This window comes from Nannospalax galili, unplaced genomic scaffold (genome assembly GCF_000622305.1).
Source record: "Nannospalax galili isolate Female #2095 unplaced genomic scaffold, S.galili_v1.0 scaffold662, whole genome shotgun sequence".
Classification (NCBI taxonomy): domain Eukaryota; kingdom Metazoa; phylum Chordata; class Mammalia; order Rodentia; family Spalacidae; genus Nannospalax; species Nannospalax galili.
Window position 1 is genome coordinate 560,005 of NW_008347190.1, and position 15,934 is coordinate 575,938.

The 15,934-nt window shown below is 45.5% G+C and overlaps 1 protein-coding gene across 2 annotated transcripts in view; it reads right to left on the reverse strand.

Moving 5' to 3' along the window:
• The window catches only part of Zfat (zinc finger and AT-hook domain containing), a 185,856-nt gene that overhangs the window by 129,139 nt on the left and 40,783 nt on the right, over positions 1-15,934 (reverse strand). For both annotated transcript variants that reach the window (XM_017800788.2, XM_008843705.2), the window contains exons 3-6: positions 14,252-14,440; positions 12,026-12,176; positions 1,667-3,120; positions 674-906 (exon numbers count right to left, since the gene is read on the reverse strand). In XM_017800788.2, coding sequence (XP_017656277.1) covers positions 674-906; positions 1,667-3,120; positions 12,026-12,176; positions 14,252-14,440 — 2,027 coding nt within the window. The remainder of the gene's footprint in view (positions 1-673; positions 907-1,666; positions 3,121-12,025; positions 12,177-14,251; positions 14,441-15,934) is intronic.

Sequence of the window (15,934 nt, forward strand, 5' to 3'; positions counted from 1 at the left end):
AAGGAGGCTCAAATCATTCTCTGATGTGTCTGTCCACCTCTCTGACTTACTATAGAACTTGTAAAAACGAACATTCGCTCCTTGCGCTGCGTGATCAACCACCACAGAACCAGCCAGACACAGCTATCGTGAATAGTAAAAGCAGCTTGGATTGGCACCTCACTTTTTAAACAAAAGTGCTTCCCAGACTCTGTCGGTGTTTACAATAAAAACACATTCATGTGACAGCAGTGGTCATGAACACGCACCGCACTCACAAGGCCTACCAAACATTGCTCCTTGTACAATGACCTAATCCAATCCAATCATCCAACTTAATCCCCCAACAACACTTACAGGCAGCTATTATTATCCCTGTCACTAGTAATTCTTTGAAATGCCACTCACCAAACTTTTGCTTCACTTCTAGTCTGCAGATTTTTCCTCTGTAGACTTTCTCCAATACTAAAAAAATTTGCAGAGAATGCAATTTGTTCAATCTGATCTCTTTTTCAACATATCAGAGACTCTTGCTGCGAAAGAGGCTGAGGGGGGTGAAAGCTCTGCAAGGCTAGAGGCACAGGAGAGGGGCCCCTCTGTTCTGGGTGGGGTACTGACACCCCTGCCAACAGGGTCACCTCCATGGGCATGAACTGAAGAAGCAAGGGGCGGCCGCTCCGGGCTTGCTACTTACCAGCTCTGTGTGAACTTTAAGGTGGGCCTGCAGCTTATATTTATCTGGAGTCGAGTAGTCACAGCCGTCAGTGGGACACTTCAGCAAGATGTTACTGTGTTTCTGAATTACATGGCGTTTAAGGCAGTTTTTGGTGATGGAAGAATAGTGACACTGGGAGCAATAATACAGGTGTTCCCGGGTGTGGGTGCGGACATGCATGTCAAAGTGCACTTGGTACCAAAAAAGTTTGCCTAAAAAAATATTTTCACATGAGAACAAGGAAGTTTCTTTTATACTGAATTTGATTTTTTTAAATTATCGTTATTGTTTAAACTATCATATTTATCTCCCTTATGTGCTGTCCAGGATGCCCTTCATTTCTGCCTGGAAATTACTTTTCAAAGTGGCAGTTTTCAAATATTAAGGGTAACACCATCTTTCACGTGGTGTTAGGACTAGAGAAGGAAGGAGACGCTTACGAGGGCCAATTATACCAAATGCTAACCTGTGGATGCACAGATCCAAGAGCCTCCAAGTTCTGATACTCCTGGGGCCTAAGACGGGTCTGGGATGCCCACTTCCTGTACTGCCTGCTCTCTGGGAGATCCAGGAGCTGAGCTCTCCCTGCCAGCTGCTTGGGCCTCTCTGCTAACAGCTGCAGCCTCTCTCCTGCCCTCTCTACCCAGCTGAAATCTGGCCACAACTGGAAGCCAGAAAAAAGATTCTTCTTGGTCAGGAGCTGGTGGAAGTTATGAGCAACCCTCAGCATGGCCCCAACATGACCAGCTGTGCATCACCCCAGCTGACCCCACAAAGACTCCAACTGTGGCCTGTGACACGGGGCTTGCTGTCCCTATCTACCATGGAGGAGGTGGCTCGTTTTGGAGGTGTGCTTTGCAGAGACATAAGCTCAAGTGGAACCCGCGGTGATGAGAGCATGATGGGAATGGACAGGGCAGCTGGGAAGGAGCGCTCCACACAGCACACCTGGTCACTGAGGCCTTTCCTTACCACAGTATTCACACTCCAGGTCTCCGTAAACTTTCCGGATCCTCTCACACAGACCGGTGTTCATTTGCTTCTTCTGAAGACTGTCCAGCACCCTCATGAATGCCGTGCTGCCAGGCCGGTGTTCAGAGGAGGATTTGCAAGAGTCAGGCTGGCACACACCAACGTCCCCTCTATCAGCCATCATAGGGAGGAGGTCCGAGGCCTCGGCTGGGTTTGGCCTAAGACACCTGCTAGGGTCAGATTCTCTGACTGGCAGGGTAACTACATCCTGCCCTTTACCGTCAGGGCTCTGGCTACTCTGGGTCTCCTGGTTTGGTCCAGCACTGCTGGCCTTGGACAGCAGCAGTGAGACTTCTTCACCCTGAGTGGGAGCTGAGCCTTCATGCGGAGTGTCCAAGGTTGTCTTGGCAACAGCATGAGCCTCAGCAGAGGAGGTATTGTTTTTCAATAAAAAAACATCTGAAACCACTGCAAGAGAGTTCAGGTCTGAGGAGACCACAGTGGTTTCCAGCTTACAGCGGGGTAGGGCAGCACTTTCAGTCTGGGAGGTGGCCAAGGGCACGGCCGGAGCAAGCACCTCTCCAGGGGCCTCCAGCTCCCTCGACCCTGCCCCGGGCTGAGCATCCTCAGGACAGGCCTCCTCCTTGAGCACGTCCATATCCGGGCACACAAACTCCTCTGCTGCCAGCTGCAGCTGGTCCCCCAAGGCTTCCTGCTGGATGTCCCCACCAGGCTCCAGGAGGCAGAAGCTCTGGTTGATGGAGCTGGTAAAGACTGAGGTCTCCTGGGCCGTCCCATGCACCTCTCGGATGTGGGAGCGCAGCCTGATGGAGCTGACAAACTTCTTGAGGCATACGGCACAGACGTACACAAAGGGGTGCTTCCTGACGTGCACCTCCAGAGCCTGGTACTTGGTGGCCCCGTGGCCACAGAGCTCACAGGCGAAGGGCCATTTGTCCCCATGGACCAGCATGTGGCGGTCCCGGTCTAGCTCGTTCTTGAACTTGCGCTCACAGATGTGGCAGTGATACAGCAGCTGCCGCTTGCCCTCCCTCGTCATCAGGCGGAGCTCATCCAGGGCTTCTTTGACCTTCTTGTCCTGTGGGTCGTGAGTGTCCCGAATGTGCTTGATGAGGTTCTTGACGTCGGAGTACTTCTTCCTGCAGAAGCGGCAGTGCTGCTTGATCTTTTTGTGCACGCGCTCGACATGCACCTTGAGGTGGCCCTTGCTGAGGCAGGTGAAGGCGCAGCAGTCGCAGGCGAACTTCTCCCCTGTGTGCTTGCGCAGGTGCACATTGAGGTTGGCCTTAATGGCGCTGGCATAGCTGCACTGCGGGCACTTGTAGGGCTTCTCATTGGTGTGGATTCTCAGGTGGGCCTGCAGCGAGTGCTTGAACTTAAAGACTTTGTTGCAGTATTCACAAGTGAAGATTTTCAGCTGGGTGGGAGCTAACCTAGAGACAGATGACAAGACCGTTAACTGTCGGAGACTTCGAAACCTCCCAATGAGCCAAACACCAAAGGCTATGCAGGGAGCTACAGAGAGCAGGGGGAAGATGAAAAACATTAATTCACTCAACAGACAAGCCTGGAGGAGAGGATGGGGTAGGCACAGACAGTGATGTCTCATGACAGCATGGCAGCACGTGTGTAAGAAAAAATAGAAAGAAACCTCCACCATAGATTAAGGTTGCTGTGGAAAACTTGCTGAAGAAACATCTGTGTCAAGGTTTAAAGAATGAGAAAGAAGGTGGCAGGGGAAAGGAAGGACAAGAGGTGTCACTCATGGAGGCATGCTCCAGAGCTGATCTTTGCTCACTCAGGGATACCTGAGCAGAAGCAAATCAGTCTTCTTGACACTAAACTCGATTTACTTAGTCAACAAATTTGATGATCCACACCTGCATATTCATCCAACTATTAGGGTGACTCCTTGCAAGCATCCATGGGAGGACCACTCATTAGAGAAAGACCCTTGGCCTTTCTCCATGTCCTCCTTCTCCTCAAGAAAAGAGAGCACACATGGCTGACTGATGAGTCTGGAACAGGACCTAGAGTTCACTAGCTGGCAGGGATGTGCCTGCCTGTGGTGAGGAAGAGCTTAGCTTGGGAGGCGTCTGAGAACCCAGCCAGCAGTAATCTAGGTCTACAGGAGAGATAGGCAGGCTCCTGGGTGATCTGAACCACATTCCTCTCTTCCATACTTGTAACAACACAGTTCTGACTCTCCTTTTTCATCACGGCTGGGCTAGAGCTCAGACGGGGAAAACAGCACTGTCCTTTATTTACCTTACACACCATCTAAATAAAAACTTTCTGTTGATCAAACCAGCCAGCATGTTGCAGGCATGTGTTTGATTTTGCATATATGGTGGCAAATAAAGGCATGCCAGCCTCACAGAGCCTGTCTCTTCCAATGTGGCAAGGTATCCTGAATGAGACAGTGGTGGTTATGATAGCTTGCAATTAGTGAGTACTTATAACAAATTCTATGCCAACTAGTTAATCCCAACCTATTATCATATTTATACATTAAGAAAACTGAGCATCTTCCCAGCATCACACAAGTGATGGATTTGACTCCAAAGAGGTTACAGCTCTGGAGTAGGCTTATCCTTCCTCATCCTCATTCCTGCATGAAATGTGGTGCCTAGCAGCCCCACCCCAGTGTGACTGTGCTCTTGGAGAAGGCGTTCTGGGTGGGGCTTCCACTACTGACAAAACAGTGGTCACTAAAGTGTATCACCACACACCAGGAATAAGAATCAGTGGAGGAGATCAAAGAAGGAAGTGAGATTTCATCTCTGGCCATTTACTGCTCCCTCTGGACAGTATCTCTAGGCTTAGAAGAAGGATGTATGGCATACTTATAACATGTAAGGCTATTAATTAGTACCATTAAACTGTGCCTAATACAACTATAGTCTAAATTTATGAGACTATCCATACAACTGTGTCTTTAAATTAAAAATATGAAGTGGACTGCAGTCTACAAATACCAGAGGGTACAACTCACATGATATAATTAAAATATTCAAATTTGAAAGTGACTAGTATGCCTGCATGCTAAGCCCAAGGCTTATTTAAGGAAACTAATTTGGACCTTTCCCAAATGACAAAGCTATCCAGAAGGTGACACACTTTATGGGCACAGAGAACACTGAAGAAAGAAGCCCTGGGTTCCTAACATTAATTAAATAACCAAGCCACAGCATTTCCTCCTCTGTTGCGAGCTCTAAGTGGTCTTAGGAGAATCTTTTGCTCTTTGTTTTGTATTAGAGACAAACATCTAGCAGAGTCCTGAGTGACTGTTTCTGGGGAGGGTAGTGAATGTGGTGACAATGAAAAGCTGGCTACATCCGACTCAGCTAAAACCACTAATGGTGATGGTGAACCTGTGCACAGAGTTGCACGGCCCACTGCATTATTTCACTGCAAGCTTCCTATTTGGTGAGAGAGGGACTGCTGAAGAACATTCAGCGGTCAGGTACCCTACTACAGTCATGGCAGCTCTGGAGAGCTGTCTGAAAGAAACAAGAGGAAAGCCAGTTAGACGTGTTCAGTGCCCGTTCTGCACAGGCGTTAAGGACAACAAGCTGCCTGGAGGCACTCACGGAGACAACTACTTTGCATAGTTCTTGTTTACATTCATTCACTCATAAAAGGGTTGGAGGCACTGGACAATAGAAAAGAGAATAAAGACAAACTCAACCCTTCCACGTAGAGCTAACCCTCCTAACTATGAAATCAACAGGTGAGAACCATCAGCTCCCAGCTGGGAAGGAAAAGGCAGGACGCTCTAGAGCCCAGTTTAGGACAGATGACATAGTCAAAGAAACAGCAAAGGCCTCTGTGAGAAGAGGTCAAGTAGGTACAGAGCTGGATCAGAGCAGGCACAGAATACACCAAGAGGAGGAAGGCATCCTGGAAGAGAAAAGACATCCGTAAGGAGAAGGCAAGGAAAAGGGGTCAGGGCTGAACTGACTAACGGCTGCAAAGAGTACCAGGGGGATCTGTAGAGACAAGGCTCGGAGGGGGCTGGGGTCAGCCTCAGAAGACCCCAGGCTCTCCTGAGAGGGAGGCAAACCCTTCAGGGGTAACATCAAGAGAGCATGTTAAATATATCTAACTGGCCCCATATCTAGGGTTGAGTAGATTACACTATATCATAAAATGACAGCATGTCCCTATGAAGAAGAGGCTTGTGATAAATCTGAGTAATGTCTGAAGTGTTCAAGTTTTAAAAACAGATTCAAGGAATATTAGCTCAGTGGTAATACACTTGCTTAGAGTATACAAAGTTCTAGATTCAATTCCCTGTCCCACAAAGAAGCAAAACAAATTAAAATGAAAATAAGATATAAAATCATATAAACTATAAATTCAGTTTCATAAAATTAACGTACTGATTTTAAAAAGCCAGAAAGAAATACTTTCTGGACTTGCAAGTTTTTCTATATAAGTTGGTATCATACTTGTGAGAGAATGAAACCATATAACTGAAAATTATTCATCTGTGTTCTACAAAGCAAAATCTGCATGCAAAAATAAGATGTCTCAGAAAATAAAAAGAGGGACCAGGGACACAGCTCAGAGGCAGGGCACTTCCCTCATGTGACAGGTCCCAGGTTCAATCACATCTTCAATGAGAGGGAGGGATGGGACATTTTAGGTGTCAATACAAGAAAACTTCAGAGTGATGGAAATATTTGTTCTCTTGAAAGTGGTAATCTATCTAATTTAAAGCTTATCAAGTTATACACTTTATGTACATCAGTTATTCCTCAATAAAGCTATTTAAAACACTCATATATATTTGATTATTTTGTGATTTACACAATAAACATTAACAGAGTACATGACAATAGGAATATAGCCTGCATCTGCTGATTTATTTTTCAGTATATTGACCTATAATTACATTAGCATTTAGTTGAATCTTCCCCAGCAGACCTTGAAATACAGTGAATATAATTAGTTAAGGTGTACAAATCATCCTGAGAGAAAAAATGATCATGATATTTAATTCTATTATAGGTTTATCAAAAAAAAAAGGATTTTTTTTTTAAACAACTTCATCACTTAACTCAGTTGTTCACATTTTCAGGAGCAGAGGACTGAGGCCCCAAGCTGAAGACACAACCACACAGCACACCAGTGCAATGTGTGCAGCATGTGCCCGACACCATGCACAAATGTCATCCATTCTCACTAATAACTGTGATTCTATTAGACAGTCTTAGCTAGGGCAACAGAGAATGTGCGCATTAAGGTACAGCTGTGTGAGCCACAATGGAGAAGAGGCTGGGTCTGAGTCTCTGTCAATCCCCACACCCAGCACATAACAGGTGCCTGGTTCGTCAAGCTGAACTCAGAAGAGTCTAGAGCCTACTCAGGTTCCTTTGTTTCTAAAGCTCATGCTTTACTCAAAAATGCCTCATATCCCCCGGGTGCAACCAGCAGCACCCGGCATCTGTCATTCAGCTGGAAAAAAATACATCCAGACCCTATTCATTCATGTGTTCACTGATTTCAATAGAGCCAGATCTAGCTAAGACACCTGAAAGGGGTGTGGACAAATGACCTGATCCACATACGAGGAGGGGAGGTCTTAAACTGTGCTGGATAGCTTTAGTGTCAATGACACACCTGGGCTGAGGGAGCCTCAAATGGGTAATTGCCTCCATAGGACTGGCCTGTGGCCATGTCTGTGGGGCATCTTCTTGATTGTTGAATGATGTGGGAGGGCCCAGCCCACTGTGGGTGGTGCCACCCCTGGGCAGGTGGACCTGTGTTGCATAAGAAAGCAGGCTGAGCAGGGACCAGGGGAGCAAGTCAGTAAGCAGCATTCCTCCACAGCCTGTGCTCCAGCTCCTACCTCCAGGTCCCTGCCCTGAATTCCTACCTTGGGCTCCCGGATGAACTGTGACCCAGGAGATGTAAGCTGAATAAACCTCTTCCTCCCCAAGTTACTAGTGGTCAGAGTGTTTTGTCACAGCAATGGAGAAACAAACTAGGACAGGACTCATTCTTTGATGCAACAATTTCACTTCAAGAAATTTATCCTTCAAGAAGTCTTGAAGGAGAATGGTAAAATGAAGGTTCAAAAACATTCATCACTTCATTGCCCATCATAGCAAACCTGGGCATGGTGGTACATTCCTGTAATCCCACCACACAGGAGCCTGAAGCATGATAATTGTGAGTTTAAGGCCAACCTGTGGTACATACTTTATAAAATTAACAGGTATTCAAACCACAATAGAGACATAATAACAAGATAAATGTTTTTAATGTGTAGTAAAAATGAAAGACTTTCAAGGTACAGTAAGTTTTTTTAAAAGTTGAAAACAGTACACTTAGTATTTTGTGTTTTGAAAAAACCCAAAACTAAAGTCACACACACACACACACACACACAAATATCACAATCTGGCAGAAGACACTGAAAAGGCTAAGGAGTTACTCTCAGCCTTAGAGCGTGAGAGAATAAAAAGGAGATTCTAACTTGTGTAAAGTTAGGGGACCAGGAGTCTAAGGACCCGGGATAAAAGATAGTAGTGAAAAAAGAAACAACCTAGAAATAAAAGTAGCTAAAGTTGCCCCACAGATCCAACCTTTGATACACCAAAAAAAAAAAAAGGACTGTAGCAGGGAGAAAATACTCCACACTGGAGCTGTTGAAACTAGAAAACACAAGCAATCACAGAGCCCCTTAGCATGTGGCTCATGAGGGTATGGGACACAGGAGCAAATAATGTTAGTCTAACTCCTTCAGAACAGTCACAGCTGAGTTATATAACCATCCATCTGTCCTTGCAACATAGGTTGTTCAACCTAGGCCAATGCAGGGGGGAGCAGTCCCTAATGGGATGGCTGATGCAAAGCATTAAAGATACATGGTCATCACTAAGGGAAACTCCCATGATTAACAGAGGCTGGAGGACTATAAAGGAGGGACAGGCATTACTGAGAGATGAAGGTATGAGAAAGCAATACATAATGCCCAGTTCGCTGGGCCAGATAAGGCTGTGTTCACCAGAGATATAAAGGAAAGCTTAATTCAACTGGGACCTCAAGAATGGCATAGAGCTTTAACAGTTTTGCTAAGTCCTTTAATGGGACAGGATCTTTGTAAAGTGAGAGAAGCTTTAACAGATCTAAGTGACTCAGACCAGCATGTAAAATGTATCTGTAGAATAACAGAGCAACTTCCAAGAGATATATAAAGGACCAGACAGAAGGAATGGTCTGTTTGGGTTACTTGAAGCCAAATGTGGTAAGATTTATGTCAAGCCCAAATCTCCAAAGAAAAAATTGATAGAAAACCAAATTTGGCACTAAGGAGTTTCTGGAAGACTTTAAAACCTGATGAACAGTTCACAAAAGGCATTCAGAGGATGAAAATGGTCCCGGGGAAGTTAAGGATCCCCCAAAATTAAATACGATACATTTCTCTCCTGAGAAAGGCTATGCTAGGGATGGAGGCAGTTTTTCCCACCAGGGCCTCCCCCACCAGCCAGGTACGCTCAATGGCAAGGTGGCAGATATAGCTACAGTCAGGAGGCAGACCCAAGACCTACTTGACTCAGGGAACCAACAGGTCCAGAAGGGACAAGAGAGACCCTCTGCCTCCTTAGCCCAGTGCAGGGTCAGGCAACTAGAGCCAACACCTGTAAGTGTATCAAGGATAAAAGAATACAAACAGACTCCATGTAAGATCCCAGAATGCAGAATGACTCAAAAGGGGTAACTAAAGATGAACCAAGTTAATGCCTCTTACCCATGTTATGGTACCTAACAAAGATTTATGCAGAAAGCAATTAATACAAATGGGTAAAACCTTTCCATGCTGTTAGACCTTGTCTATGATTGATTTAATATATGATGTTAACCTTTGAATGTTTTACAGATGTGAAACGTATTTGAAAGATACCTGAAGAAACGAAGGCCAGCTATAGCTGTAAGAGTCTTGAGAGTTTTGTGGTTGGGTAAGATAAAAACAGAGGCTCCCAAAACTGTATAACTGTTAAGAAAAACTACAGTACCAAGGGTGGGCTACCCTCCTATAAGCTGTTGGTCAGAGAGAGATCCTAGAGGTCCTCAAATTTACCAAGGCTATTGCCACTAATGTCAGTTGTATACTAGAAAGGTCAGTAAGGCCATGTTGCTGAAGACATTGACTGATGGGAGTGCAGGAGAAGAAGAGACAGAGCTAAAAACTCCATGCCACTGGATGGAAGGCTTTCATAGTGCCAAAAGGTGCTATGTAGATGGCTGGGGAAAAAGGATCCCCTATGATTCTGCTCACCAATGGACCCTGCATGCTGCACACTATGGACATGCCAAGCAGTGCCTGCTAGTGCAATAATGGCTCAACTAACGTAAGTACAACTGAAAAATCTCTACTTGGATAAGGCCTACTCCTAGGGGTGGAACACACATCTGGTGCTGTAGACCAGGCCAACCCCATGTCAGGGAAGACTAGAGGCCCCAGTGAGGAAGCTGTTAGAAGTATACTGCTTAATGAATATGGTACACGTACTGCGATATCTTCTAGGCATTTGTATTTACATTCCTTTGTTTAGATGTGTCTACTTTCTTCCATTTGTCTTTATAGGAGGGGAAACACCACTGAAATGGATCAGCAGCTGCGTCTTGAAGATGACTGATGGGGAGGCCCAAGAGGTCAATATCTCACCACGATACAAGAGCGATCACCCTGCATCTTCTACCCCCTCCAAGGCTCAGGGAAATTCATGGAAGAGGTGGCAGAAAGTTTCTAAGAGCCGGAGGAAAGGGGTGAAGTGTGGCCCAGAAATTCCTCATTCCTCCGAAAAGTGTAGGTGATGCAGGGAACTCTGGGAAAAGGAGTGGGGCTGCAGCCATATCGGAACTCTGGGTGAAGCCTGCAGCCAGCCAGGGAGTGCTCCGCAGGATGAGATGAGGCACTCAAGACCATGGGGTAAGACGACATGTGGGAGCAGTATGCAAAAGCTGATGGAGACTACAGGCAGGGCTTGAAAGGCACGTGGGTTATGAGAAGCCATTTCTCTGTAAGTCATCCCTCCCAAATGTCATAAACTATGCAAATTTTAAATAGGGTGTCTTATTTCAGTTTGTTAATTGGAGTCAGGACTGGTAGACCCTATAGTTGTCAGAGGGCGTGCCTGCCCATGGGTCTCCCAAGAAGAGAGAGAAATGGGAAAACTTTAGTGAAACAATATTCTATAAAAACAACAGCCATTGGGGACTGGAGAGATGGCTCAGTGGTTAAGAGTACTGACTGCTCTTACAAGGGACCTGAGTTCAGTTCCCAGAACCCACATGGCAGCTACAAACCATCCTTAACTCCAGTTCCAGGGGAATCCGAAACCCTCTCTGGCCTCCGCAGCATTGCACAACATGAGTGCACTTACTTACATGCAGGCAATACACTCATACACATAGCCTCTGCAGCATTGCACAACATGAGTGCACTTACATGCAGGCAATACACTCATACACATGAAATAAAAATAATAAGCAAAATATTTTTAAAAAATAAATAAATAACAGCTATTTAAACCACAATAGAGACATAATAACAGGATAAATGTCTTTAATATGTAGTAAAAATGAAAGATTTTTCAAGCTATGGTAAGTTTTTTAAAAGTTGAAAACAGTACACTTAGTATTTTGTGTTTTGAAAAAATCCAAAACAATGCCCCCCCACACACACACACAATCACAAAAAACAAAAGTATAAGCAGCCAACTAGCAACACTGCACTCCAGAAGGAACCGGTTCCAGTAGATCTTGGTGTGTGGGGTATTTGAACTTTTTACAGCCCATGTGGCTTTTGAAAGAGTAAAGACTTTATTATAATATGTTCTGTGTGGTATAAAAACCAGGCCATGTTAGCCGGCGTGGGGGCACATATCTTTAATCCCAACACTCGGAGGCAGAGGCTGGTGGATCTCTGTGAGACTGAGGCCAGCCTAGTCTACATAGCAAGTTCCAGGCAATCTGGGGGTATATGTAGGCCCTATATCAACAAATAGAAAAAGAAAAGAAACCAGGCTATGCTTACATCTCTTTTTATAAAGTTTAAGCATACATTTGCTTAAAGTAAAAGGCTCTGCCCTCATGAAGACAAGTGCATGCTGGGTTCTAAGGCCCACTGCTCTGTCTTGGCCTCAAAGGGAAGAACTGTTCTAGGGTCATGATGGAGGGGTGATTCTTCAGTCATGTCAGAGAATTGATAGCATTTACAAACAAGGTTGTGAACAAACTTCAGACCAACAAACATGCTGATTCTGCCTTGCCCCGGGGAGCTCCCTGCAGCCTGCCTCTGGCTGGGGCCCACAGAAAACTCACCTGCTTGACTTCATGGGCTGCTCATATGGGGTCTGCTGAATGGAGTATTCTTGGTAGCCTCTTCGTGGCACCAGGTCTGCTGTGGTGGTCTCAGGATGGGCTGCTCCTGTTTCGGGAGGCCCGGCCTCCACTGGAATAATTTTGGTAGCCCCTGAGATGGACATACAATGTACTTCTTACTGAGAGGAGCTGGCAATGGCCCTGACTGTGTCCAGCAATGGCAGCCAGGCCTGAAGTGTGTTTTACTGTAGGACTTCCATGCAACACACTGGATTCCCTTCAGCTCACACATTTAACTCTGTGTGTGTGTGTGTGTGTGTGTGTGTGTGTGTCTGTGTGTCTGTGTGTGTCTGTGTGTGTAGGGGAAGGTGCAAATTTTCTAGTAATATGCCCAAATGTCCTCTTGAAGAACATCTTTCACTGGATCTAATTATATGTGTGTGTGTGTGTGTGTGTGTGTCTGTGTGTGTAGGGGAAGGTGCAAATTTTCTAGTAATATGCCCAAATGTCCTCTTGAAGAACATCTTTCACTGGATCTAATTATAAAACATTTGCATATACATTCAGTACTTCCAGGAATTTGTAGAAAGCTTTAAAGTTGAAGTAAATACAAAGCTGCATTGAGGCAGTATGGAGGGGTAGGACAGTGAACAGGAAGTATGCACCTGAGGCCAGTCCCAATGGCTCTGCTCCCCCCATAAAACAGAGGATTTAGAGAGGAAAACTGCAGTCACCTTTGCCTCTACAATTTGTAACATGAAATGACCCAGAGCAGGGACACCTTGTGTGTGTGTGCATGCATGCGTGCGTGTGCATGTCTGTGCGTGTCTGTGTATCTGTGCATATTTTAAAGAACAGGCTGTCTGCTACCCCTTATTTCTAGAACACCAAAGAAATTAGGTTACACTTTCACCCTCCCAGAAATCTCAAAATATTACCAAAATTGTTTTTGTTTTGTTTTGTTGGTTTGCTTTTTGAGTCAGGGTCTCCCTGTAGCCCCAGCTAGCCTCGAACTTGTTATACAGACCAGGCTGAACTCAATCTCACAGAGTCCACCTGCTTCTGCCTCCTGAGTGCTTGGATTAAAGGTGTGCACCATCATGCCTGGCACTACCAAAATTTTCAAGAAAAATTGTCGGGGCTGGAGAGATGGCTCTGAAGGTAAGAGCACTGGCTGTGCTTGCAGAAGACCAGGGTTCGACTCACAGCACCCACATGGCAGCTAACAACCATCCGTAACTCCAGTTCAAAGGGATCTGATGCCCTCTTCAGTTCTCCATGGACACTGCATGACACAAGTGCACTTACATGCAGGCATAAAAGTCATAAACCTAATATGAAAATAAATAAATCAAAACTTTTTAAAAAAGAAAAATTGTGGAAATTTTCTCTAGTAATCACTGAGAATAGAAAACTGCCCTCTGGTTTTTAACTTTCCCAGAATAATACTTCTCTGAAGGAGAGTGGGGCAAACAAAGGGATTTTTCAGAAAGTTCTAATAGCTTAATTGTATGCATTCTATTCTTTACCTTACTCTGGAGTCAAGTATAAAAAAGAAAATTTATTCAGAGTCTTATACTGCAGTGGCTCCTGTAAGCACTGAAAATAGATGCTTCAAAGGTGGTAGCTGTTTTGAAAACCCTAGCAATGTCCTAATTTTACTTGACAGCTACTACCTGTAATTCATGAAAAAAGAAAGCAGTATTACAGTTTGAAATCTATCATAAACTTCTTTTCTACAATGTTCTTTCCTAGAAGAAACCTTTAAAAAGTTATAGCTACCAGCTATTTTTATGGAAAAGGAAAAAGAGGTGGAGATTTCTAGTACTGAAAAGTATTTAGTGAATCCCATGAAAGTGTAAAGCACCAGCAGAGTTGTCCTGGGATGGAGAAGAGGCACTGCACTGTGACAGGGAACCTGCCAGCAGGGGCCGGGGAGGATGGAAGGAACAAGCCTGAGCCCCTGGGTGACAAGAAGGGTAGGCTGAGGACATTGATGACAGCCATATCCCTGGCTATCTCTGTGGGCACAATGCCCTCAGCAGCCCCAGGGAATAAGGAGGTCTCTCATCACTCACACTCAAGGATGACTAAATAAAGCTCCACTGGGGTACCCACAATATAGGCTCCAGCCTGTACACTGACTTCAGGCTTCCTGTCAGGCTGCCCTGGGGACAGCTGTGCTAAAGGCTCTCACTGCATCATTTCCCATCTGTCATCATTCACCTGGAATGGCTTCATGAGCCGTTAAGACCACGCTGATGATGGGTTTCTTGGCTCCCGAAAGCTGCCTTGCCTCCTTTCCTGAGGGGATTTTCTGAAGTTTCTCTGTTTTCTGGGTCCGAGGTCTTTTTGGAGCCTTTTCTCGATCATCTTCTTTGTATTTCTTTTCCAGTTCAAGGTCTGACTCATTACCTAGAAAACAAATATAAAGATGATAAACTATCTTCTTATGTCAGTGACAGAGTTGATGAGCAAATCTTCATAGTCTGTGTTTTGTCGTGCTTTCTTATAAACCCCAGGACCACCGGCTCAGGGGTGGACCCTCCCACAGTGGGCTGGGCCATCCCACATCACTCAGTGGTGAAGAAAACGCCTCACAGACATGCTCAGAGGCCAGTCCAATAGAGGAAACTCCCCAGTGGAGGGTCCTTCTTCCAAAATGTGTCAAGTTGATACCTGAAGCTAACCAGCACAGGCACCCAGGGGACCTAAAGGTTCCCATCTGTACCTCTGGAAGGCAGTAGTGAATCACTGAAGCCATCAAAGCCAGGAACAGCTGAGCTGGGCTAAAGCTTCACATGTATGCCAAAGCATTCAGATGTACAAATGCATCAGTCACAAACTTACAACAGCAGTCGTCACAGGGTAGCCTGGGCATTAGTCTAAGGTTATCAGTAAAGAACAGAGATGTACCCTCTGGAATGCATGGTACTGGAGAGTCCTGGTGGGGAGGGACAGAGGGAAGGAAGCTGGGGAGAACTTGGCAGAATCACAAAGTCTGAAACAACTGACCTGAGAATCAAGACTCAGAATTTATAGCAAGAGCACTGGAAGCAATTCCACACATCCCTGTACCAGACACGAGTGTAGGGACAGACAAGAGGGATGCAGGACGTGTGGGCAGATAGGTGAGCATGAGATGAGGGGCTGGATAGTGCAGGAAGGCGGGGTTATCAGGGAGGAGCGACTGGCAGGGAAGGGAAGAAACCAGGGGAGGCAGCAGAGGTGCCTTCAGTGCTTCCTGAGATGCAGGTCGGCCTCAGCCAGCCTGACCCGGTGCTCAGCGAACTACAACAGAGAACCAGAGGGTGGATGCTGGCTGAGGTGAAGCCAACCGAGCAGAGTGATCAGCACTTGCAGTTTCTATGTCCCATAAACCAACACGGTGCTTGCCCTCTCTGAGACCTGAAGGAAATAGTCTTAGATTAGATTTTAACATAAGAATATCAATACTGAGTATATTAACATCAACCACAAGAGTAAAAAGGGAGAAACAGATCATGAATCAGACCGGCACACTGCTCCCCAAGACCCAAGGAGGACCAACACTACAGCGATACCTTCACACGCGTGGACCCCTATAAACCACACGACAGGACACAGCACGTAGTCGCCTAAGGCTGCTGGCACAGCCTATATTCTGCAAAGCTTGCAACACATCGTGTCTCACAGCAATCACCGCCTTATTTTATTTTTTGGTGCCTATAACAAAAGCTTTTCCAAAGGTCTACAAATTGTGTCACAGAAGTCTTTTTGCTGCCTAGATATTGGGTGATACCCATGCATAAATAACTACAGCAGGATATATCGAATGCTATAAAAAAGGAGAACAACATTTAATGGAATGTTTTTGCTTATAAAATGATGCCTCAGCTTTATAAGAGAATTCACCATGGAATGCAATTC